Source organism: Calliopsis andreniformis, chromosome 12 (genome assembly GCF_051401765.1).
Source record: "Calliopsis andreniformis isolate RMS-2024a chromosome 12, iyCalAndr_principal, whole genome shotgun sequence".
In the NCBI taxonomy this organism is placed as follows: domain Eukaryota; kingdom Metazoa; phylum Arthropoda; class Insecta; order Hymenoptera; family Andrenidae; genus Calliopsis; species Calliopsis andreniformis.
Genome location: NC_135073.1, coordinates 18695212 through 18718050, shown reverse-complemented (window position 1 = coordinate 18718050; position 22839 = coordinate 18695212). Strand labels below are relative to the sequence as shown.

General features: G+C 34.3%; 5 protein-coding genes across 9 annotated transcripts; 4 read left to right on the top strand and 1 right to left on the bottom strand.

The window, feature by feature from the left end:
* The first annotated feature begins 169 nt into the window (after nt 1–169).
* LOC143185944 (small glutamine-rich tetratricopeptide repeat-containing protein alpha) lies at nt 170–2534 on the top strand. Its single transcript, XM_076389279.1, has 4 exons — nt 170–399; nt 925–1266; nt 1326–1793; nt 1872–2534. The coding sequence occupies exons 2-4, from the start codon at nt 950–952 to the stop codon at nt 1981–1983; spliced, it is 897 nt and encodes a 298-aa protein (XP_076245394.1). The 5' UTR covers nt 170–399; nt 925–949; the 3' UTR covers nt 1984–2534.
* Nucleotides 2535–4347: 1813 nt separating this feature from the next.
* Rho1 (ras-like GTP-binding protein Rho1) lies at nt 4348–11636 on the top strand. Of its 4 annotated transcripts, none has more exons than XM_076389956.1 (4): nt 4348–4443; nt 7991–8151; nt 8235–8618; nt 8699–11636. In XM_076389956.1, exons 2-4 carry the CDS (start codon nt 7996–7998, stop codon nt 8735–8737), a joined length of 579 nt encoding a protein of 192 aa, XP_076246071.1. In that variant the 5' UTR covers nt 4348–4443; nt 7991–7995; the 3' UTR covers nt 8738–11636. The 4 variants fall into 4 exon arrangements, with proteins under 4 accessions (XP_076246071.1, XP_076246070.1, XP_076246073.1 ...); XM_076389955.1 differs by lacking the exon at nt 4348–4443 and adding an exon at nt 4462–4787; XM_076389958.1 differs by lacking the exon at nt 4348–4443 and adding an exon at nt 4951–5108.
* A 177-nt stretch (nt 11637–11813) lies between these two features.
* On the bottom strand, nt 11814–14445 carry Erp60 (disulfide-isomerase A3). The gene is made up of 5 exons (XM_076389953.1): nt 14179–14445; nt 13584–13815; nt 13305–13513; nt 13120–13236; nt 11814–13046 (listed from the first exon to the last, which is right to left on the bottom strand). Exons 1-5 carry the CDS (start codon nt 14322–14324, stop codon nt 12272–12274), a joined length of 1479 nt encoding a protein of 492 aa, XP_076246068.1. The 5' UTR covers nt 14325–14445; the 3' UTR covers nt 11814–12271.
* Nucleotides 14446–15856: 1411 nt separating this feature from the next.
* Nucleotides 15857–19491, top strand: Alas (5-aminolevulinate synthase). Its single transcript, XM_076389354.1, has 4 exons — nt 15857–16108; nt 17348–17405; nt 17695–18980; nt 19054–19491. Exons 1-4 carry the CDS (start codon nt 16106–16108, stop codon nt 19303–19305), a joined length of 1599 nt encoding a protein of 532 aa, XP_076245469.1. The 5' UTR covers nt 15857–16105; the 3' UTR covers nt 19306–19491.
* A 153-nt stretch (nt 19492–19644) lies between these two features.
* LOC143185508 (beta-1,4-N-acetylgalactosaminyltransferase bre-4) lies at nt 19645–22323 on the top strand. 2 transcript variants are annotated; one of them, XM_076388576.1, is made up of 3 exons: nt 19645–20639; nt 20699–20802; nt 21490–22323. In XM_076388576.1, the coding sequence occupies exons 1-3, from the start codon at nt 19845–19847 to the stop codon at nt 21500–21502; spliced, it is 912 nt and encodes a 303-aa protein (XP_076244691.1). In that variant the 5' UTR covers nt 19645–19844; the 3' UTR covers nt 21503–22323. The 2 variants fall into 2 exon arrangements, with proteins under 2 accessions (XP_076244691.1, XP_076244690.1); XM_076388575.1 differs by having other exon boundaries at nt 20699–22323.
* Nucleotides 22324–22839: the final 516 nt, after the last annotated feature.

Below are 22839 nucleotides of genomic sequence, written 5' to 3'. Positions count from 1 at the left end.
CGATTAATACATTCACAGAGTTGGAATTCTAAACAGTTGTAATTTTTTTATGAATGAAATATTTTAGTCGCGGAATTTGAGGAATTCTGTTTCAAAGAGTAGATTTCGTAGCAGCCGAATTGCGCTCGCGCGATTCTGACGGGACGAATGGGACTTCAGATCTTTCGTTTTACGTAAAAAAAAAAACGATTTGGTAGCTCAAACAGATGGCATAAAATCATTGTACGAAAATACGAGTGGCGACAAATACCTCCAGTACGTGCATAGTATTATTACTCTAGTTCCTTACACGGCGGAATACGGAGCATTAAGGTTTCGTTTTTCAACGAAGTGGAAGCCATTGAAATACATACATTGAAGTTTCGTAGTTGCTCTGCAACACTTCGTTGAAGTTTTAAGGTATATTCACCACAGAATTCAATCTTTTTCAATCTACGAAAGTATTAAAAACAATACCAAATCAATAGCTTAAAATGTGACTGACAAGGCATCGTCTATCGAATCGGGCAATTTCGTTTATTCGCAATTAAAATAGTTGGTAATATAATTTAGCGTGATTGAATTATGCCACGAATTTTGACCAATTCAGAATTATGAAAGTATTATTAACAAAATCTGAAAATTGTCTTATCCGGCATGTTTTATTGGTTATGTTAACGAACAATGAATCGGCACAATAATCCATCTAACAATTTGTTACCATGATAGTAATAGTATTATTATTGCTGACGGTATTGCGACAATTATTACTCCATTACTTTATTAAAATGCTTGATATCTGAAAATAAATTATTCACAATCAGGAAACCATTTTGAGGTTATGACACGTATTCAGAAAATTTTGTACTACAATGTCATCAGAAACTTTGTCTTAATACTATTGTCCCAACATGTGTTTCTTCATAATTAATTTTGTTATTTCAGAGAGAACAGTTCCTTTAAGGCAGTGATGGCTGTCAAAGGGCTGATAGCAGCAATTATTCAGTTCTTAACGCAACAATTAGAAGATGGAGACATCACAGCAGATTCTAGAGAAAGTCTTGAAGTAGTGATACAGTGTTTGGAGAGTGCTTATAATGTACACGAAAGTGATGCTCCACCAAATTTTAATCTATTAGAGGTATATAAATCTGTTGTGAAAAATACAAAACCTCAAGCTCCTGAAGCAACACCTGAAGCCAAAGCTGAAGCAGAAAAATTGAAGAATGAGGGAAATGCACTCATGAAGGCTGAGAAGCATCATGAAGCTCTTGCTAATTACACAAAGTATGTAATGTATGCAGAGATGTCTAGTCATAATATAACATGTAATATTATTTTTTTAGGGCAATTCAATTAGATGGTCGCAATGCAGTATATTATTGCAACCGTGCTGCAGCCTACAGTAAGATTGGAGATCACCAGCAAGCAATTAAGGATTGTCATACTGCATTATCCATTGATCCTTCTTATAGTAAAGCATATGGTCGATTAGGTTTAGCATATTCTAGTATGGATAGGCATAAAGAAGCTAAAGACAGCTATCAGAAAGCTTTGGAAATGGAACCTGATAATGAAAGTTACAAGAACAATTTACAAGTGGCAGAAGAGAAGCTAGCACAGCAAGGTTTGAACAATATGGGATTGGGTGGAAATGCATTTTCAGGTATGGATCTCAGTTCATTATTGCGCAGTCCTGCTCTCATAAGCATGGCACATCAAATGCTGACTGATCCAACTTTGCAAAACATGGTAAGCAATTTTATGAGTGGAAATGTAGAGCAGGGAGAACGTATGGATGCATTGTTAGAAGCGTAAGTATTATTTAAAAAGTTACTACTTTATTAAATGTAACAGTACATAGAAGTACATTATATTTCACAATTTTATAGTGGTCAGCAACTAGCCCAACAAATACAAAATGCCAATCCTGAATTGATTGAATCTTTAAGACGACAAATGGGAGGAAATCCAAATGATCCTGAACCACCACAACAGAATTAAAAGGGCTGTGATCACAAATATAACAAATTTTACAGAAGATGGGAAATGACGAAATTCCATTGATAGAGAAAACAGTTGCAGACAATGTTTGCAACTTTTTAATATGCTAAAGAAGAAAAACAATTTTGACTTAAATCAATTTACATTACCATGATCTTAAAATAATATTCATACATGTATGCTATAGAAACTTTCCTATGGATTAGTTATTACATAAGGAATAACATATTCTTCTCGACGCGTGCTGGTAATGTTTGATATACGAAGACTAGATTGTCAAAACATGATGAATACATACTTCATGAATAGGATAAACATCTGAATGCATATTAATTGTTATTACTTTTTCTCATGCAATATGTCTCTGATTCTATTTTAATTCAGATTGATTTTCACAGTGTAAGGATCCATATTTTCAATTAGTTCAGTTGTAATCTTTTTTCCTATATAACACCATTTACAAAAATCGATTTTTCATCATGTTCTATCTATAATATACTCATGTTTTGTTTCTCAACTTGATTATCAAAATACATAAAAATCAAAAGATATTCGAAGGCTTATGAATTGTAATACTTCTTTAGTAAAGTTTGTACATATAAAAAAAACGTTTCAAATACACAACAATATTGAAAATTATTTTTTAAAATATTTGCAGTTTATATTTTGTTTATAATTAAAATTACAATTACAATACTCAACAGGGAATTCAGAATTCCACTAAAAGAACTAAAAATCAAAGTAAATAAGTTTTTATTAATTTAAGAAATGTTTAATATTTTCAAAAAATTTGTTTAGCGAATACTGCAAAATTATTCGAATCAGTATGAAAAATAGAAAAAGGTTGGGGTATTTGAATCTCATGTTCGGCGTGTCCTTTTAAACTGGTAGTACGAGTACGCCAATTCTGTGTGCGTCATACCGAGTGACATCATTCTTATTTGGCACGTACGGGACTCGTATGTAAACACACAGGACACGTTTGTATTTCGTGCTCTAATTTGTTTCTAGCGTGCGTGTGCATGAGTGTGTGTAAATACGTATTTACAAGTGATTGCAATAACATATACAGTTTCCTGCGGTAGATGAACATCTGATCTCTAATCTCTCTTTACCGGTAAGTTCTTTCGCCACGCTATAGTAAATGCTTGTCGTCTCTACATTTTAGTGAATAGGACCAAATAACAGATTATATCGATTATAATTACATGTATGAAAAAAAATTGTACTAAACTAAGTTATATACAATATATACAGCTTTCGTTGTTTTTTAAACCGGCTAAATTTAATTTTTGAGGCGCGTTTGCATGGTGCGTGCGGTACCTCGAGACGTCGATCAACTTTACTGATCTATGAATGCGCATACATCTATGATATTGATCACACACAAGATCCATCGTGTCTCTGTGCCTGTCGAAAACGTTGTACGAAAAATAAGTGGTCATTTGATACGAAAACACGATACTCTCGACATTTGTCGAATAAAAAAATTTGAATTTTTTCAACTACAAAATCGAAGAATTGGTGTGCGTGGTTTCTATTTGCTCCACAGTTGTAAGGTTTCTATCGTGACTTGCACGTGCTACATACCAGGGTCGCTGAGCGACAAAGTCGCGATGCAGCATTATTTACATATTTTCCAACCCTTTCCGTCATCCACCCACAAATACATCCAAGAAACATGATGCGTGCGCAAAGTTCCTCTACAGGTTCTGTGACGTGCGCGGGTGGTGCATGATTCGCCGGTTTCGGAGTACCGCCCAGGAACGTATCGTTCAATAATCCATACAATAAACGTTCTTGTTATTAACACAGAAGTTTCCTGATAAAGATCAAAGCAGTCACAGTATTTTCAGTATTTTCTTAAACCTGATAATACTAAATAAATCATTATTAATATTGTATCTGCGAACTCGCAATTAAATATATGGATTGCAAAGGTACTGCAATATTATGCAGACCATAATTAATCAGCTAATAAAGCATTATTATATTCCTATTCGTCGTTCATTTTTCTAGGTTATCGTTTTCTTACTTAATTTGAGGTGGAGTAGTTTTTGTATTCCAGTATATTTCTTTTTAGTGCCTCAGTCATATCGACTCTTCGATTGTTAGCAATTATAAACTATTTTGGATATCAATCTGCATTATTTTGGAAACGATGAGAATGTCTGTTCTTTCTGTGAAAGTTGTCTTTTAGTAGTGGTTCAATTTTAAAGGAGTTTCGATAATTATTGTATTTGCAGCGGAGTAAGATGCGTCGCTAGCGAAATGAAAGGTAAGCGTCTCGAAAGATTCGAGGGCGTTTCGGTATATCGCGCGGGTGGGACAGTTGGAGGTCGATACGGCCCTGAGTATAATGCCCCCCTCCCTACTACTCAATTGCCGCACACTCAACAGATTGAGGTGTGGCCATCGAAGGCAGCCATTTTCTTGACTTTCTGTCGCTTAACATTTCAGGTAAATACGCAATTATTTCTTAAGTAATACTGGTTGGAGTGGTGCGAGGGTGTGCTGTACTGTGTGACCGGGTGTTCTAAGCGTGCCGCGTGATCGGTTCGTTAACGCCGCGACCGGGGAATACTGTGTGTGTCAAGGAGGGAAAAAAACCTCTCCTCCTCTCCCATGATATAGAGAGAGGGCCGAGGGAGTGCCATGCGTTACGAATCGACGGCATCTTCGCACGACACCGTTTAGTTTAGCATACGAGAAGCCACGCGGCGTCTGCTCCGCGGCCCAATTACGATCGCTGATTTGGAAATGCTCGTATGAGCCTTCCGATACGAGCTGGGTTTTAGTATTCAGTAAGTAAATCGTCCAGTCCCCAGGCTCTAGACCCCTGCGTCGCTGTCCTGTCGCACCCCCAGCGCCCTCATCCTCCCCCTCTCGCCCTGTCCATCCCCTCCTCCTCCTCCGAACCATTCTTCCTCGCCGCCCTCTTACCCCGTTACGCGGCAATGCACTTCCGGCTGTGCAAAATTCGGGAAAAAGCACTCTGAATCTCCTCTCTGGAAATTTTGAGCGAAAGTATCTGTGGCTACGCTCCCGTCTTGACGTTTCTACGTGTCGCCTCCTTCTGCTCACTACCCTGTTGATCGACGTCTTGGATCTGCGATAAACAAAAGGTCGGTACGGTTCTTTGACACGGCGAGGAGAGCTCGTGATTTCTATCCAGCCAACAAGTATTCCTCGCGTATATTCGTTTCTTCACCTTCGGGATGATTTCATCGGAATTTCCGTTCGCTGCAGTAAAAGTGCCGAACGAACGTGCGTTGATTTTCCGTGAACAGTCGACCTTTACATGTACACGGAATATATGTATTTATCAGTTGTATTATCTGAAATGACTCACACGCGTGGTAGATCGGAATTGAAAAAAACGGTACATGATTGCTTCGAATCAGTATGGTGCAAACTATTAGATATACTGTGTTCTCTACTGTGAACACCTTCCTCTTGATCATTGATAACACAAGGTCCAGCATTTGTACCCATTGTGTTACCACAAACTTAACATGTAATCCTTCTTAATTAATCGATACATAAAGTCTTCTGTTCAGTTGCATTGCTTTTGCATAATAGACAATACTTGACGCTATGATTCTTGCTTTCGCACAAAATCTCACTAAGTGCTTTTAACTTTTGTGTTCCATGAAATGACAATCTTTGAGAATAATTTGCCAGAAATGAATTGTTTGTGCTTTTTGATCCATGTTGGAATTGGTTGGAAATACTCTTTCTTCTATATATTAACAAAACAAGTATAGTCTATGTACAATACAAGTAACAGGTATAAGAGAATTTTGAGAATATATTGTCAACTATGTTTCTATTAATGAAGTCTAATGAGTTCAGGAAACAACTAGAATTATGCCAAAGAAGCTCTGATACATACATGAGATTTTACACTTTTATGAGTATATGTATTAAATAACTATAAAACTTTGTGAAGCATCTCTGTATAATGTGAATGTACTGCCTATCATATTTAATTTGTGCTCCCAAAAATAATTTTCAGTGGGTTCACATATTTCTTCATAGTGCATGTTTAATACAAAACATATTGATGTCCATGCATGTTCTTTGGAAACATTGTTATTTTATACTAAAGCATAAGGTATTGTCTTATGTATGTGTTTCAAAATATAGTTAAAAGAAGTAAATTCAGAGATATATAAATATTTTATATCTTGATGTTTGGAATTCAAATCCTAAAGATTAAATGTTATTCGTTGGTAGGATAGCAAGATTTATTTTTGTGATATCAAAATAAAAGATAAGATACACATTCACCTCTATAGGATTATTCAACAAAGGCCTTACCTTATGCACTCACAACTTTTGCAAACTTTGATTTAATGTATACACAAGGTCATTGATTATAATCACATAAAATCCACACCATATTTAGTCTTTGGCAGTCTGGCAAAGCCTTGTAGAATACACATTTTTGAATGTCGGAAGGAAAGAGTTAAGAATCAGAATTATAGAAACATCACACATTGAATTATCACAGATTGTATTTGATACTTTTACAGATGTTTAAGTACATAATTATGACAGAAATGAGATATATACATATATATTTACGTTTACAATATCTGTGTGGTACATGCAACTATCTTGCAGCCTCCTATACATTCTAACATATAAAATGTCCACTTAAAACAGAGACGCTGAAAGAAAGACTAAAAACATGGGATGCAATGCGGGCCGATGCCTCGGTCCAGACGATACGGGGTACCCTGGATCAGGTACGACCCAGTCAATATCCTTTAAATCTTCAGCCCTCGTAGGTTGCTTTCTAAATAGTACTAAAGTAGACACAAAATATATAGAAACAAGAAAATCTTACCTACAGTACCCACTATCTAAGTAGCTGGCAGTAATGAAATTAGAAAAAAATTATTCTAGTAATGTAAATTTAAGTAAACAGAGGGCTTTAGGAAGTATATGCTATTATACACACGTATAATGCTGGTACCTGTTTAGTACTTTATTTAAAAACACGTAATGATAATACATTCAGGAGATAAATTGTATACCCTACGAGGTTTGAATTCAAATCATTGTCTATAGCATTGTCACAAAAAAAGATCTAATGTGAACAGTTTCAAAAGATTACCCTGACTTCTTCCTAACTCTATCCTGAAGAATGCTTTTTCTCAATCTCTTTCATTGTTTCTTTTCTATTTCTACATCTGCTACCAGGTCAATCTTAAAATTGCTATTTACTTATTTGTGTCTTATCACAATACAGGAGAACCGATTTTCTTTAACAGTGACCTTAATTCCTTCATTATCAGCAGTCCTTGTGTTTTTTATTCAGTTGTGATTATCTTATGTGTACTATATGCTCACTGCTGCATGCCCTTAGTTGAAATCATTTTTGGTGGTGTTTCCCTGAAGATGTTACTTTTGGTTAATATAGATATATTACCATTAGAACTTTCATAGTTTAGGTACTGCACGAAAATGCAGTTTAAAAATTCAATATAATTTCTGCACTATATAGTATTTGCAGTTTAGAGACATATGCACATATACATGTGTGTATGGGTACATAAAAGAAAAGCATTAGAAATCATAAGCGCACATTTTTAATGTTCTTCTATAGAAACTTAGTGTATACTATGTACATAGTAGCCACTGGTAACAAAAAATGTAGGACTGTAAATACACAATTCCCTAAAATCTACAATACTGAGTACAATGTAAAAAAATCTCTCTTAAAGAATTACATTGTTATTCGTGCATAGGTAAGTTTGTAAAGAAATTTTCAGAAGACTGAGGACTTTTAATCTGTATAACCAGTACGTAACAATTTTTAGAAATTTATACATTATGTGAAAATTAATTACTAATACATAATAATTGTGTATTCCATGCTTTTTGTTAATAGACATCTTTAAAATCAAGAATTAAGTGCCATAGACTCAGATATTGTACATGGTATAGAATTGTTGTAGAATTTAAATAAATAAATGTGTAATATTTTTTATTTTAGAATTCATGGCAGCCATTAGGAAGAAATTGGTTATCGTGGGTGATGGTGCTTGTGGTAAAACATGCTTACTCATAGTCTTCAGCAAAGACCAGTTTCCTGAAGTGTATGTACCCACGGTATTTGAGAACTATGTCGCAGACATCGAAGTCGATGGAAAGCAGGTGTGTATTTCAAAAAACTTATTCTTCAATGATTTCCCTTTTTTTTCGTTGAAATGACGATAATAAAACGCTGTCTATGACAGGTGGAACTGGCTCTTTGGGACACAGCTGGACAAGAAGACTACGATAGGTTGCGTCCACTATCGTATCCTGACACGGACGTAATCCTAATGTGCTTCTCCATCGATAGTCCCGATTCCCTGGAGAACATTCCCGAGAAATGGACACCGGAGGTGAAGCACTTTTGCCCAAATGTGCCCATTATCCTTGTTGGAAACAAAAAAGACTTGCGCAATGATCCAAGTACCATCAAGGAACTTAGCAAGATGAAACAGGAACCAGTTAAACCAGAAGAAGGTAGAACCATGGCCGAGAAAATAAACGCTTTTGCTTATCTTGAATGTTCTGCTAAGAGTAAGGAAGGTATTAGGGAAGTATTTGAAACAGCCACTCGAGCTGCGCTACAAGTGAGTATTCTTTACCAGAAATTATCTACATATTCGTTTTTCTATTGGAGGGACGTCACGACGATTGTTTTAATTCTTAGGTAAAGAAGAAGAAGAAGGGAAGATGTTGGCTTCTTTAAGTTATATGCCAAGCGAGCCCGATAAACGGGCTAAATAATGGAATTGCGGAGCTAGCTACAGTGAAGCTAGATGTTATGCCGGAGGCCCCCAGCGGAAACCATAATATAATAACAACTTATCTTTAATTATTTTACACAATAAAACAAATCTCTATAAAAAGAAGAAAAACAACCACAAACTGCGCCCGCAATAAAAAACAACTGTCATTGATAAAGCCGGAGACTTAAAAAAAAAAGCATTGACTAAAATTCAAAATACAAGTATATGTGCTATATATGAGAAACCATAATGTATATTGTAATGACTACTTGATTGTATTTTTTAATGGTAATGAATTGTGCTTCGAGTTTAAATAATTAAACAATTGTCATACCAACTATTTACATTTACGGTACATAATTATCTAATATCATTGTAGCAATTATTACTATTATTAATTAGTATCTCATTACTATTATATACATTCTACATCTTTTTTTTTTTTTTTTTTTTTTTTTAATCGTAGTGGCTGTTTGTTTTTTTTTTGATAATAAAAAAGAAATTTGTGGAAGAACGAGACGAAAGAGTTGGGGGAATTCGTAAACAAAGTATAAAAAGAGAGAAAAGGGGAGAGTAGAAACATAATATACAATGCAAAGTCATAGAAAGCAATGTAAGAGTTTAAAGCAAAATGTTAAGAATTCCAAATATTGCGTCGCTATTTTATCGAATCATCGCATTATTGATATTTCTTAAACAAGCAAAAAAAAGTTAAAAACACATATAATTATAAAGTTGCGTAAGTAGACCAGCGGATCACTTTGATCTTTAAGATACCAACTAGGCTAAATGTATTATTATTATTATTATTAATTATTTTTATTATTATATTATAATTCGATGACATTAACATTACGGATTGTAATAGCGGCTATATTATATATTTATGTATTTCGACAACGCATCCCTTGTATCCAACCGAGCACACAAATGATATATCCTATGTTGCGTTTTTCATTGCGCAATATTTTTTCCAATGTGTCCAATATGTGATCAATGTAACCAGGGAATGTTTGGTAATTATTAATTTAAAATGAACAAATTTCACAGAACATGTTTGATTTTCATAGCATTATTGTGTGCTTATACGATGCTCTTCGAAAGTATTCTGATCGAAAGTAATGTCTGGGTGTTTTTTTCAAAGCATCATTTTTATTTACAAGATTCAAGTTACCTTGTAAAATGATTATCGAGCCTGTAAAAATCATCCTATATTGTCCTCCCTTTATTTCTGTCTTTTTTTCTTCATTTGTATACATACTATTTCTGAAATTTTACTCTTACGCGTCTTCTATTAAAAAACAACTAATATCTATAAGGTTCATAAGGTAGTTTTGCAAGAACTATTGAATTAACGACTGCAATGCAGTCTTGGCCATTGATTCAATGAATGACTGTGGAATTGTGTTCAACAAACTTTTTTTAACGATCAGCAGTACTGTTGAATTACGCTTTTAAAACCGGAACTTCGTAAAGTTACAATCAAGTTTTGCAACGGTTACAATTTTTCATTTACCTACGGGTACACCTATTTCCGTTTATTAACTCTGAGACTCGAAATTCGTTTATAAATTAATTAGTAGGACTTTTTATAGTATCGATATGAAAAATACACCGGTTACATTCATAAAAAAAAAAAGCAATTGTCAAAGAGTTAATGAACGAATAGTTACCGAAAACATCCTAAGATCTAAAATTTTGCATCTTTGCACATGTGAGATCCGTTGCAAAGTTTGCAAGCGTTTTTTTATAATAATTTTCGAAGAATGTACTGTTAATTACGAATGTATCGGTTAATCCTTTATGGACCATTTCTTTAATGCTACAATAAAGTGCGACTCGTAATTTCAGATGAAATAAATCGCTGAATATCTGTACAGATATAATTGTAGTTTTTCTAAGAGAATGTTGTCGGATTGCGAAATTATACGTACACCTTAGAAAATTGCCATCGTCTTGATCCTCGTCGAAGTAAGTCATTGAGACTGAATTTTGAATTAAGAAAGAAACGAAAAGCGAACAAACTACTCACACTTTTTTATAACAGAGTTTAAGTATCGTTAAGTGCACAAAGTTCTAAGATAAGAATAAATATGTTGAAGTTCCGTGTCTGACGAAGATCAATGTGACGATCATTTGCATGAGTCATGCCGAATTTGTAGCGTATGTACCGAAGAACAAAGGTAAGCGATAGAGGAAATATTCTTCATTGTTTCTGAAACATCCACGCTGGTCCATATGGGATTAAAGATTGTATATAAACTTTCAACATTCTTGAAATAGACAAGGTAATATGCCTTGCCGAATGTTTCATATGATTTTTTAGCATTTCTTTATCTCTTTCTCTCTCTCTCTCTCTCATTATATGAAAAAGCAGTAGAAGTATAAACTGCTGTATCTCATTTTCTTACGATAATGTCGCGAGCAATATATACATACATATACGTAAATAATAAGTGTATCACATTTTAATTTTGTGCGTTGTACACAAGAAATGAAGAGAGAAAAAAAGAACAAAGGGAATATCGTTTTCTAAGTCTCCGCAGTCCCAATACGATTAGTCCTTACGACGTCGTAATTCGTCGTGCAGCTAACTATACACATAATTTAAGAAATTACTTCCGAGATGAAGAACTTAACAATTCGTATATAGTATTTCTTTAATAATGCCGAGGTGAAAATATTTTTTATGGTCAGGGAAACGAATCCGAGTGTGAGTTTTCGAGTTCTAGAAAATTATTCTATGGATTAATTAGCTTTTATATGTAAGAAGATATTTACTCCACGATTGCTATAATAATAAATTGTAATTAACAATATGTGGGAAATTAAATAGAAAAGTTTAGATCTTTCCTTGTATTTTATCATTAATATTTTTGAATCCATAAGGAATTCATGAAAAACGCGTACGATATGTATTGAACTTGTGAATTTTTATTTACAGATTTTATTAGTGTTTCTCGAAAATGCATATTAGGATGTTTCTGAGTCGCAAAAGTTTTAACAAGGAATACAATTTATTTACAATACACAAAATTTCATATAAAAAGTTTTATTCTTTTTTTGCATGAACAAAAGTTAATGTATCAACTTAGAGCAGTAAAATGCGAAGAACGGAATGGAGAATTGTATCTTATGTAATTTGGTAAATCTGGAAAACATTACCATAATAATTCTAAATCAGTTCTGTATAGCTTTACGTGATATCCAATAGAATAATATTACACAATACATGTAGACAGTCCTATACTAATCATATTTCACATCGTTTTCAAATACTCTGTAAAATAAGTGTAGTACGCGTTATTAAGGGTCATTCCCTTTTATTTAGACTTGTCTCTGGAACTAGAAAAATTATATTAGCCCTTACACTTACTCATACGCCACTCTCGTCACACTCATAAGTTCCAAAAGAAAAATCTCATTTCATACTTTGTTGTTGAGATATATATAAAAATGTAATAAACAATCACGTATTTTGTTATGAAAGAAATTTACAACTCGTCGCTCTTCGGCTTCACAGGCTTGCCCTTACGATCGAACCCTTTCAGTTCATCGGTTGCATGCTTAGCAATGTATTTAATAAAGTCATCGAGCGTTCTGCCACCTTCATATTTGACTGGATTATTTTTAGAGTTCTTAGGTGTCCAGTAAAGCGTCGGGAAACCTTTAACATCGTACGGTGCAGGAACATCATTAGCAGTGGCATCGAATTTCACGATCTCGACATCTTCATTTGCAAGTTTTTCACCAAGTTCATCGTAAATAGGTGCCAACTTCTTGCAGTGACCACACCAAGGAGCGTAAAATTCAATCAATACATCTTTATCATTGTTCGTGACAAGTTCGTCGAAGTTTCGGGCTACCGCGACTTTAACATTTCCAGTGTTGTCATCCGGAATTGGCTCTGACTTCAGGTACGGTTCCAAAGCGCCTGCTTCAAGATCCTTTAGGAACGCTTCAAACGCCTCGACTGAGAATTCATCTTTCATGACAAATTTCTGATTGTTAGCATTTCTAGCCAGAACAACAGGCTTATCACCCTTCACGAAATCAATTCCGAAGTCATTCAATTCATGTTGGTAGTCGTCTTTGGAAGAAATGGCGAAATTCAATTTGGGGAAATCTTTGGCAACCTTGATAATCCTGTTACGCCAGTAGTTTGTTCCCTTTGGATTCTTCACGTAGTCCACGGCGTAGTAACAAACAACCAATGGGTTCTTGAATTCTGCCGCATTGTCTCGCGTACGAATACCAGCAATACCGAAGCTAAAATGAATATCGGATTGTAGTAAATTGGTATCATTCAGAAATTCGTGAAGAATTATTCTGTACAACTTACTAATTTTTGTTAATAAATTCCTGAATATCACTAATGGAATCTCCACCTGTATGTTTTACAGTGTTAGGTTCAAACTTGTTCTGCAATATTTTTGGTCGATACAAGACAAGAGTATTCCTGAAATTAAATACCATTTAGTAATATTATCCTTCAAATAATTAGAACTAATAAATTGAGTCACTTACTTGTATCCTTCTTTTTCCATAAGTGCCTTTGCAGTGGTGTGGGCAAATCTAACTTTTTCTTTAAGTTTTTTTGAGACAGCATGGAAAGATGTTGCTAATGATGAATCTTCTTTCTCAAAGAATCCTACAATACCTACTTCATCAGATTCCAAAAATGATTTTAGGTCATTTTCATTTGTCAATTCCTTAGATGCTGGCCCAGCTTGTGCCTGAAATATAAATTACATTTAATCATATGCAATATTTACCCAAAACATAGGTCATATAAGCTATACATACCTTCATGTATTTCGCAATACCCGCAGCTTCTCTAGGTCCATTGTAATCACTTACAACATCACCTCTAGAGAAAATCTTCAGTGTTGGGTAACCACTGACTGAATATTTATTACAAGTTTCCTTTCCACCTTCTGTACAATCTACTTTAGCCAGAGTAATAGGAGGATCATTGCCCAAAAGCATTTCAGCAGCTTTGGCGTATTCTGGCTTCAGTCTCTTACAGTGACCGCACCTGCAAGCGTGATAAAGAATTACATATTTGTAAGTGAAATGATGTTTACACAGATAAGAGTTAATTAGATAACCTACACATATGTTCAAAAATTCAACTTCTAGAATGTTCTCGAAAAGCATAGAAAAATATCAATGAAAAATAAAATATCTTCTTTGAAATAAAAAAAAAGTCACAAGCAATTTACAAAGATACTTTGCTTACTATGTAGCGTGCAATAAGCCGGCACCTAACATCGCCCACACCGGAACATCGAACTCTTCTATTTTCCCACATTTTTCAGTACTTATATATTAACAGATTTTAATTTAAAGAATTGAAGTAATTAAAGGAACCTATAGTTACTCTAAAAGAGTCTCTTACCATGGTGCATAAAACATAACAAGCGTGTTCTCGAGCCGCTCTAATTCATGGCTGAAGGTTTCATCGGTGAGCTCCACTACATCCTTTTCCTCGGCTAAAACGGAGACGAGGACCAGGAAAAGAAACGTAAGGTACTTAGGCAGCATCGCAGATCACAGGGCTCCTTAGAAACGAAATAGAATCCACACTCTTTCCCAAGACACTGTCTGCCGGAGACGTGGCTTTTGCAAGAAGTTAGCCAGCGGTACACGATACCCCGCGCAGTGCTGTCGCTTTCTGATTGGCTGATTCTTCTTCGAGTCGTGGGTTCTCTGACGTGTGTTACGTAGATGTACAAGGTGTCTCGAAAATATTTTACCAAAATCTAGCCATATAATTAATTAAGTAACAAGCAAAAGTAGTGAAAGCGTTTTAATTATAAATCTTTAAAGTTGCTTGGTTGAGATAGAGTTCAAAATAAACCACTAGAGTTCAAAATTTTTAACACTTTCAAGTCTGCAACTTCTTTCATGTAAAAATTCCAGAGACTTTGCAACTTTAAGTGATCTCTGATCGATAAGACGTCGAGGAGATTACTAAACAGAGAAACCTAAAATTAGGAGACACCATGTATAAACGTAGAAAATGAGACTTGAAACGAGAACTAGTCAGCAGCGAGAAAGAACATGTTATCGGTGATCGGTTTGGTGGGGAGAAACTGAAGAAGGATTTTTTAACGGTATTCTTAAAAAAGAATTCCTTCTGTGACGTTATCTACCGTTCTGCTCGGTTTCACAGCTCTCTTGGTAACCAATGAGGATTAAGAACATTTTCCCGCGTTCTGCCATCTTCTAACCTAACTTTTTGAAACATCAACCCGCACAAATTTGTGTAGAGTCAGATTATAAGTAGAACATTTTTTTAGTGTTTTAATGATCTTTGTTTCTTCATGTTTTTCTCGGTTTTTTAAGTGCATGACTTTTAAGGGGAGAAATCGATGTATGCACAGTGGCATAAAAACTTCCAGATTGTTGCAATTCCGTGATTTTGAAATATTCATATGATGAAACAAGAAAATAAATATACCCATCTACGTGATGAGGATTAGGGAATAGATAGTACTTTCCAGGGAAATGTTTCTTGAACCATGTAATCCAATTGTTATAATTCTACAATCGTGACATTAACTATCGGTAGCAAAAGTCTAGGTTAAGAACTGACATTTTTTTGTCGTGTGCGTAATACGTAGAGAGTGAATTCTTAGCAAGATGAATAAGTACACGCAATTATGCATAAGTAGAGAACAATGTAAGAAAATATTTATAAAGATAAATAGATGGAAAACTGTATTCAAGCAGAAACATTTCATCTTTCCTCATAATAGTTTACTTCAGCATTTTTAAACCTTGTAATTTCCTATAAGGGAATCCCAATGGATCGCTTATCAGTGTAACTAAGAATAATAATTTATAGCAGATAGTATCATTTCCTCATTGCGATGCATCGTAAACCTTGTATAATTGCTACTTTGTAAAAAAAAAAGGAAAAGTAGTAAACAAATTTTCCCCTTCTTTTTTATCTTTACGTCGGTTACCTGTCACGATGACGTGAACAGGATGTTTCTTCAAAGCAGGTAGGCTTTTCACGTACGTACGCAAGTCGTGTCTGTTGTTGTGAAGTGAATCGTAATGATAACACTGTCGCAGCGATTGGCCGTATGAAGTCGTGAGTTTGCAGAAAAAGAGGAAAAGTGTAGCATAAACTATGCGGGTTTTCATTAAATATTGCACAGAGCGGCTAGAATTCGGTTAGTTGCGCGAGCGCAGTGCCAGAGATTGTAACGAATGCGGATTGTCAGAAAGACGAATCTCTTTTTTTAATCTACTGTTTTATTCTGCGTATTTGTTACTTAAACAACTTTGTCACGAGCATCATTTTCTATAGTATTATGGTGAGTGAACATAACACTGCCCTATTAAGATTTACAATAAGATCAAACCATTTTGGACATGCGAGAATTTAAACTTTCGAGTTTTTATGATAATAGAGAAAATTGTAGTTTATATTTGGTATTTTGTACTTCTGAGAGGATTCTCTTAGATTGGATTATTCGATTAGCTTCGCGTGTTTGACGATCCTATTTTATTTTCATGGTCGTTTAGATGGTCCCTGGTCTGTTCTGTATTTAATTAAGCAATCGCGCGGTACCGGTGTGCGTCAATAACGATCGCGGGACAAGAAGTGAATTAGTAATGATATTACGAATTAATTATTCACCGAGATATATCTGTGCGAAACTAGTTATATTTTTTGTAAATATTTAAACATAGAAAGGACTCCAAAGATCTATATTTATGTTAGTGTTGCGAGTTTCGAAAGGCCTTTATACATTATTAAACAAGTAACTATGAAATTCAAATAAACATTGATAGCTCAATTTTCATAATAATATGTATAACTTAAAAAATACCAATTTCTTAGTTTAGTAGACATTTTCTGTCTATAGAGTGACTAATCAAATAAATAATCGTCATTTCGAATTACACGAGAATGTCTGTTTAATTCAAGGACGTGGGATACATTATACTACATTTAAATTATGTGTTATCGATGAATACGACATGTGTTTAACCCACTGTAGCAATTGTGGTAGTCATTAATTTAAAGAGTTCTATTGAAACCTTAAATAAACAATAAGAGAGAATTAGTTACGTAAGAGATTCTTTTTCGTAGCATATTTTCTATCTAAGAAAAAAAAATTGTTCCCTCTATCAAAAAAAAAAAAAGAAGAAATTATTACGCTAATATGAGTTTCTGAAAGTATATCTTTTCCATAGAAAACTATTTTCGCGTTCAAGAATATGTTGCTCGAATACGTGCGTCACAGTTACCAAAGGCTCCATACAAGAAAAAAAAGTGAGCCACAGGCGGTGAACGGAAATGGGGTCACGCGAGGATGTCCTGTTCGACCTCTCGAAACGGCGCGACTTTTTCATGTCTCTTAATAAGCGAACTTCTCAGAGCTGATATCGCTCAGTCAGTCGTGGTCTCGCCGCGAAAGCGAAAGGTCGATTAAGCTGAGCTCTTCCTCTCGCTACTCTGATTGAATTGAGTTCACTTGGCTATTAGCCATAGAATCATCGCTCATTTTACCTTGATATTTACGAAGCATCTGTTTTCCATATTTCAGTTTGCTCGCCAGTGGATCCACTGCATCACCGCTTATCATTTATCCAGCGTTGCAAAAGGTAACACTTTTCCGATCCTTATGGCCGAAATATTATCTTTTACTGTTGTGTCATCATGATTTGCCATATCACTTTCTCTTTTACTTGGCACTCACCTGGCTTTCTACACGAGTGACCTCAATTCTAAGCTTTTAATACCATCCGAAATGAAGCTCTTTTTCGATTTTATTTTAGAAATTTGTGTTTCGATATAATCTTCTTTATCATTTTTTAACATTCTCGAATGTTATAAAATAATATAAAATATGTATTTTGGTTATTACATGAGTTTCAATTTTGTATGTTTTAGGCACTTCAAAAAACATGCCTTGCCCATTTTTAACAAATTTATCTGCGAATTACATTCGCAATTATGGAGCTTCTGTAGTAATGAGCTATCGTCAGCTGTGTCCATTCATGTCTCAGTTCTTTAGTACTCAAGCAGAGTCCACAGAAATTCAGCAAATCCAGGAAACTCTGGAGAGTAAGTGTCCATTTCTGGCAAAAGAACATGCAGCAGTGAAAATGGCCAGTCCTGCGATTGAGGAGGATGTGATTAATGTGACTCCTCCCAAACCAAAAGAAGAGCAAAATTTTGCATATGAGGAATTCTTTCATGAACAGATCATGAAAAAGAAAAGAGATCATTCTTATAGAGTGTTTAAAAAAGTAAACAGATTAGCTGAAAACTTTCCAACTGCAATGGAATATTCTTGGGGACCAAAACCCATCACTGTTTGGTGTTCTAATGATTATTTGGGAATATCACGTCACCCAGCAGTGGTAAATTCTGTTCGAGAAGCATTGGAAAAATTTGGGGCAGGAGCTGGAGGAACAAGGAACATATCAGGGAATTCTATGGGTCATGAAATGTTAGAGAAAAGACTTGCCTCATTGCATCAAAAAGAGGCTGGCTTATTATTCACTTCTTGTTTTGTTGCCAATGACTCTACTCTGTATACTTTGGCAAAACTTTTACCTGGGTGTCATATTTTTTCTGATGCTGGTAATCATGCTTCTATGATCCAGGGTATAAGAAACAGTGGAGTACCAAAACATATTTTCAGACATAACGATGTAAAACATCTTGAGGAGCTACTTTCAAAAGTAGATAGAGGGATACCAAAAATTGTAGCATTTGAAACAGTACATTCCATGACTGGAGATATATGTCCTTTAGAAGAATTGTGCGACGTTGCGCATAAATATGGTGCTCTAACATTTGTTGATGAAGTTCATGCTGTTGGCTTGTATGGGTACTCAGGTGCTGGAATTGGAGAAAGGGATAGAGTACTCCATAAAATGGATATCATTTCTGGTACTCTAGGCAAAGCCTTTGGGAATGTCGGTGGCTATATTGTTGGTTCTACAAAATTAGTAGACATGATAAGAAGTTATGCAGCAGGTTTCATTTTTACAACTTCACTACCACCGACGGTACTATACGGTGCTCTAACAGCTGTTCAAGTCTTAGCCTCAGATGAAGGAAGATCATTAAGAGACTGTCATCAAAAAAATGTAGCTTATATGAAGTCTACTTTGAGTGCTGCAGGTCTTCCACTAGAACCTTCACCTTCGCACATTATTCCTATAAAAGTACATTACTTTTTCGAGTCATATCTGCCATATATTTTAATATTAATGTTTCTAAATTGATATTATTTTTCAGATTGGAGATCCACTACTGTGTAGTCAGGTAGCTGATTGTTTAATAAAAGAGAAAGGACATTATGTTCAGGCAATAAATTATCCCACTGTTCCAAAGGGAGAAGAAAAATTGAGACTGGCTCCTACTCCAAAACACACTGAGTCAATGATGAATCAATTTGTAAAAGACACTTTAGATGTCTTCCATCGCCTAAATATTCCAAAAGTTGAGAATAAGCCAAGGGAAACGTCGCACACAATTTTAGTTCATTGATGAACGTGTTTAATAGAAAGAAAATATACAGATTCTATGTATCATGCAGATGTATTTTATCTATGTACACAGAAATGTTTATGTGAACAATTATGCTGTTAAGCAAGCACATGACCGGTGAAATGTTGAAAAGTCAAAGTAAATTTCGTCTATTTACAGAGCTTTAAATAAAGCGTTATCAAATAATCTGTTACCACTTATTCACCTATTTAATATTAGGATCGTATCTAAATCATTCTCGATTCTTATCAATATCGTAAATTATTTGAATTGAAAGTGTACAGCTGATAGCACCGCGGCGCAAGCGTACTGCGCTGCCTTCAGAATTGACAATGTGTCGTCTGCACTTTGATGTTTCAAAGTACCGTATTTTGAAGTATGTTTGTTCAAGTTAAAGTTGTGATTTAATACCGTAACATGATACTCTGAAGCATAACAAAGTTATCGTTTATGCTAACAAAAGGAGTACCTTTTTTTGAGTTAAATACTATCCATTTGCTTTATTGATATGCTAAGCGGAAGTTGAAACGAAGGTTAGGATGAGGGGCATCGTCAATATTTTGAAAATGTTCATTGCATTTTTCTATGACTATGCACGTGGATTGTTCTACACTGTTACCACGATATTGGTTCTGGGATATTGTTTACATCCTGCGAGATTTGCTTCGCATTATACTTTCATAAAAACGGAGGATATTTACGATGAAATGGAAAGATCATATCCAGCAAGAGATAACTCTTGCTCCATTACAATCGGTTCAAAAAGATCTCAGTTATTTTACCCTGAAGAACATCCTCGAGAAGATCCAGTGGTAATGGCAAGACGTTTAGGGATATTACCAGGGGGACAGTGGAAGCCTCTGAACTGTCATCCCCTTTTCAATGTTGCTATTATTCTGCCATATAGAAATCGACAAGCTCAACTCACCATTTTTATGAACTACATTCACCCTTTCCTACAAGCTCAAAATCTTGATTATAGAATATTTGTAATAGAACAGAGTCCAATGCGAGAATTCAATCGTGCCAAGCTATTCAATGTTGGATATGCAGAGGCAACTAAAGTGAATGATTTCCATTGCTTTATTTTTCAAGATATTGATTTAATACCCCAGAATCCTGATAATATTTATGCTTGCACAAAAATGCCCAGACATATGAGTTCAAGTGTGAACACATTTCGTTACAATTTACCTTATACTGGCTTATTTGGTGGTGCAATTGCATTAACTCGTAAACAGTTTGAAAGAGTAAATGGATTCTCCAATATTTTCTATGGATGGGGTGGAGAAGATGATGACTTCTATAGGCGTCTACAGTCAAGAGGCTTTCAAGTAATTGTTTTTATTGATAAAGAACATGTATCCAGCAATGTTATAAATTTAAATTTCAGGTCATCCGGTTTGGTCCTGACATTTCTCAATATTACATGCTACCACATAAGAAAGAATCTCCCAGCAGTACAAGATTTGAGAATTTAGAGACCAGTGCTAGAAGGTATGATACTGATGGAATTAGCAATCTAGAATATAGAGTTTTAAATCATCAATTGAGACCATTATATTCTTGGATTTTAGCAGATGTTTAGTTGTTATATAGTTTTTTTACATTTTTTTAATTCCATTAATAAACACAATTATTTAGGGAAATTTATTGCAATTTAATTTAAAGACTAATTAATGTATGTGTAGCAAATTATCTATCAAAACTTGTATAAACTTTTTAGTAAACTGAAAGTAGGAAAAGGGAAAATGTATTTTACAAAATTTGTTTAAAAAACAAACAGTTTATTCACTGTTTGTTAATCATTACACAATATGCTTAAAATGACTGAGATTAATATTAAGTTGCATACCGATTACTTAATGTTTGGTATACGTAACAAATATATTTCTTAATTCGATTCCTGTTCGGGTTAACGCGATAGTCAGTTTTTTAAGCGAGTACAGATTTTAATAGTACAAACCTTCTTTATATACAAACAAAAGATCGTGATTTGTTCCTCTAGTAATACGCCTAAAGAATCAAAGTATTAACGTTTAACGATAACCATGTCAATTTTTTTCTACTATATCGTAAATTTAATTGTTCCATACTCAGCATTTCTGAGTATTGCATTTATATCGACTAAAGAAATAAATATATTGCCATAATTATAGTATTATTTATTGCGTTAAACTGTAGGCATAGTGATTAACATAACGAGACACAATCGATATATATCGAATAGCTTTCGAATTTGTATTATCGAAAGTAACCATTCCCGGTTCTTGTAATGTGATGAACGTATACCAAGATAGGTAGAACAGAGTTTTGATTTTTGAATTGGATGTGAAGAAAATCCGAAGTTCAAATTTTGAATCATCGAAAATACTTCAGCTGTACGTGTGAGTATGAATATTTAAATATGAATGAACATGTACATCGTATTAAACATTTAAAAAAAAAGGATATATATCTAGTAGTAAAATTGTTGTAAATCGTGCTATATGTATAATTTTACTCTGGAGAATTTAAGATTTCATGAATATCATATATTTATTTACGCACACTTAAGAACGTACGTATAATTTACAAGTAGATATTGACATCTTACTTGGAAAAAAGTACGGAAATAAAGTAATAGAGAAGTTTCGATTATACAAAGAGAAAAGAAGAAGCACACGAGTGTATTGCAAGCAATAATGCCGCGTGTATTTTTATTATTAATCATATCTTTTTAAATTATCACTTATTACATGGGTTTTGCATGTATAATTAAAAAAATATAACGACAAAGTGTAAGAATGGCTGTAGAAATGTGTATGTATAGCGAAGAATGCGTGATCTCTAAAAAATATGACACAAATCAGTAGTAAAAGTAAAGGTTGACGTATACATGTACGAGTATAAATATAATTATCTCTTTCTCTATGTATATTTACTTGTGAAATCCGACGTAACTACATTATAAAGAAATTATGAAATTTAATGCGAATTGTTACAGTGTAATAATAAATATATGTGTACGATGCACCAGTAGTGAGTTTAGTCGCACTGGATTACATGAAATACTATTGTAGATTGACTTTTCTTTAAAGATATATCGCGTAATATTATAACAATACCATAAAAACTAAAACGATAATGGATTATTCAATTTTTCGTCACCACTGCATTTTATGTGAAAAGTGTACTGTATTGTGCACAAATTGTTAGACAAGAGAATTGTTTAAGTGATAATCTTCTGAATTACTTTCCTACTGATATTCGCATGTAGCACATTCTTGGATATTGTGCACTACTTTTTTTCAAACAAAACTAAAACGTGTGTATGCATAGTTTTTTTCAATCAAAAAAGCACAGTTTGTTCCAAGTTATTTCCGTAAAATTTGATACACTAATGTACACTATTACCACGTAAAACGATGTATTAATAGTTCGAAGGAAAAGAAAAAAAGAAAAGACATGTGCAAATACGAACATCACTAATTTATTATTTCCTAACAATCTTATTGAGAATGGAAAGAGAAACAATATCATTAAAACATACAG

Bases quoted from the DNA above. Each gene is read 5' to 3' on its own strand.
- Rho1 (XM_076389954.1), top strand. From the start codon at position 6,680: ATGGGATGCAATGCGGGCCGATGCCTCGGTCCAGACGATACGGGGTAC. The intron at 6,738-7,990 runs GTACGACCCAGT...TTTTTATTTTAG, and splicing joins TACGGGGTACCCTGGATCAG to AATTCATGGCAGCCATTAGG. The intron at 8,152-8,234 runs GTGTGTATTTCA...TGTCTATGACAG, and splicing joins TCGAAGTCGATGGAAAGCAG to GTGGAACTGGCTCTTTGGGA.
- LOC143185508 (XM_076388575.1), top strand. From the start codon at position 19,845: ATGAGGGGCATCGTCAATATTTTGAAAATGTTCATTGCATTTTTCTAT. The intron at 20,640-20,698 runs GTAATTGTTTTT...TTTAAATTTCAG, and splicing joins TACAGTCAAGAGGCTTTCAA to GTCATCCGGTTTGGTCCTGA.
- Erp60 (XM_076389953.1), bottom strand. From the start codon at position 14,324: ATGCTGCCTAAGTACCTTACGTTTCTTTTCCTGGTCCTCGTCTCCGTT. The intron at 13,816-14,178 runs GTAAGAGACTCT...TCACGCTTGCAG, and splicing joins GTTATGTTTTATGCACCATG to GTGCGGTCACTGTAAGAGAC. The intron at 13,237-13,304 runs GTAAGTGACTCA...ATTTAATTTCAG, and splicing joins ATGGAAAAAGAAGGATACAA to GAATACTCTTGTCTTGTATC.
- Alas (XM_076389354.1), top strand. The intron at 17,406-17,694 runs GTAACACTTTTC...TGTATGTTTTAG, and splicing joins TTTATCCAGCGTTGCAAAAG to GCACTTCAAAAAACATGCCT. The intron at 18,981-19,053 runs GTACATTACTTT...ATTATTTTTCAG, and splicing joins CGCACATTATTCCTATAAAA to ATTGGAGATCCACTACTGTG.
- LOC143185944 (XM_076389279.1), top strand. From the start codon at position 950: ATGGCTGTCAAAGGGCTGATAGCAGCAATTATTCAGTTCTTAACGCAA. The intron at 1,267-1,325 runs GTATGTAATGTA...TTATTTTTTTAG, and splicing joins GCTCTTGCTAATTACACAAA to GGCAATTCAATTAGATGGTC. The intron at 1,794-1,871 runs GTAAGTATTATT...ACAATTTTATAG, and splicing joins ATGGATGCATTGTTAGAAGC to TGGTCAGCAACTAGCCCAAC.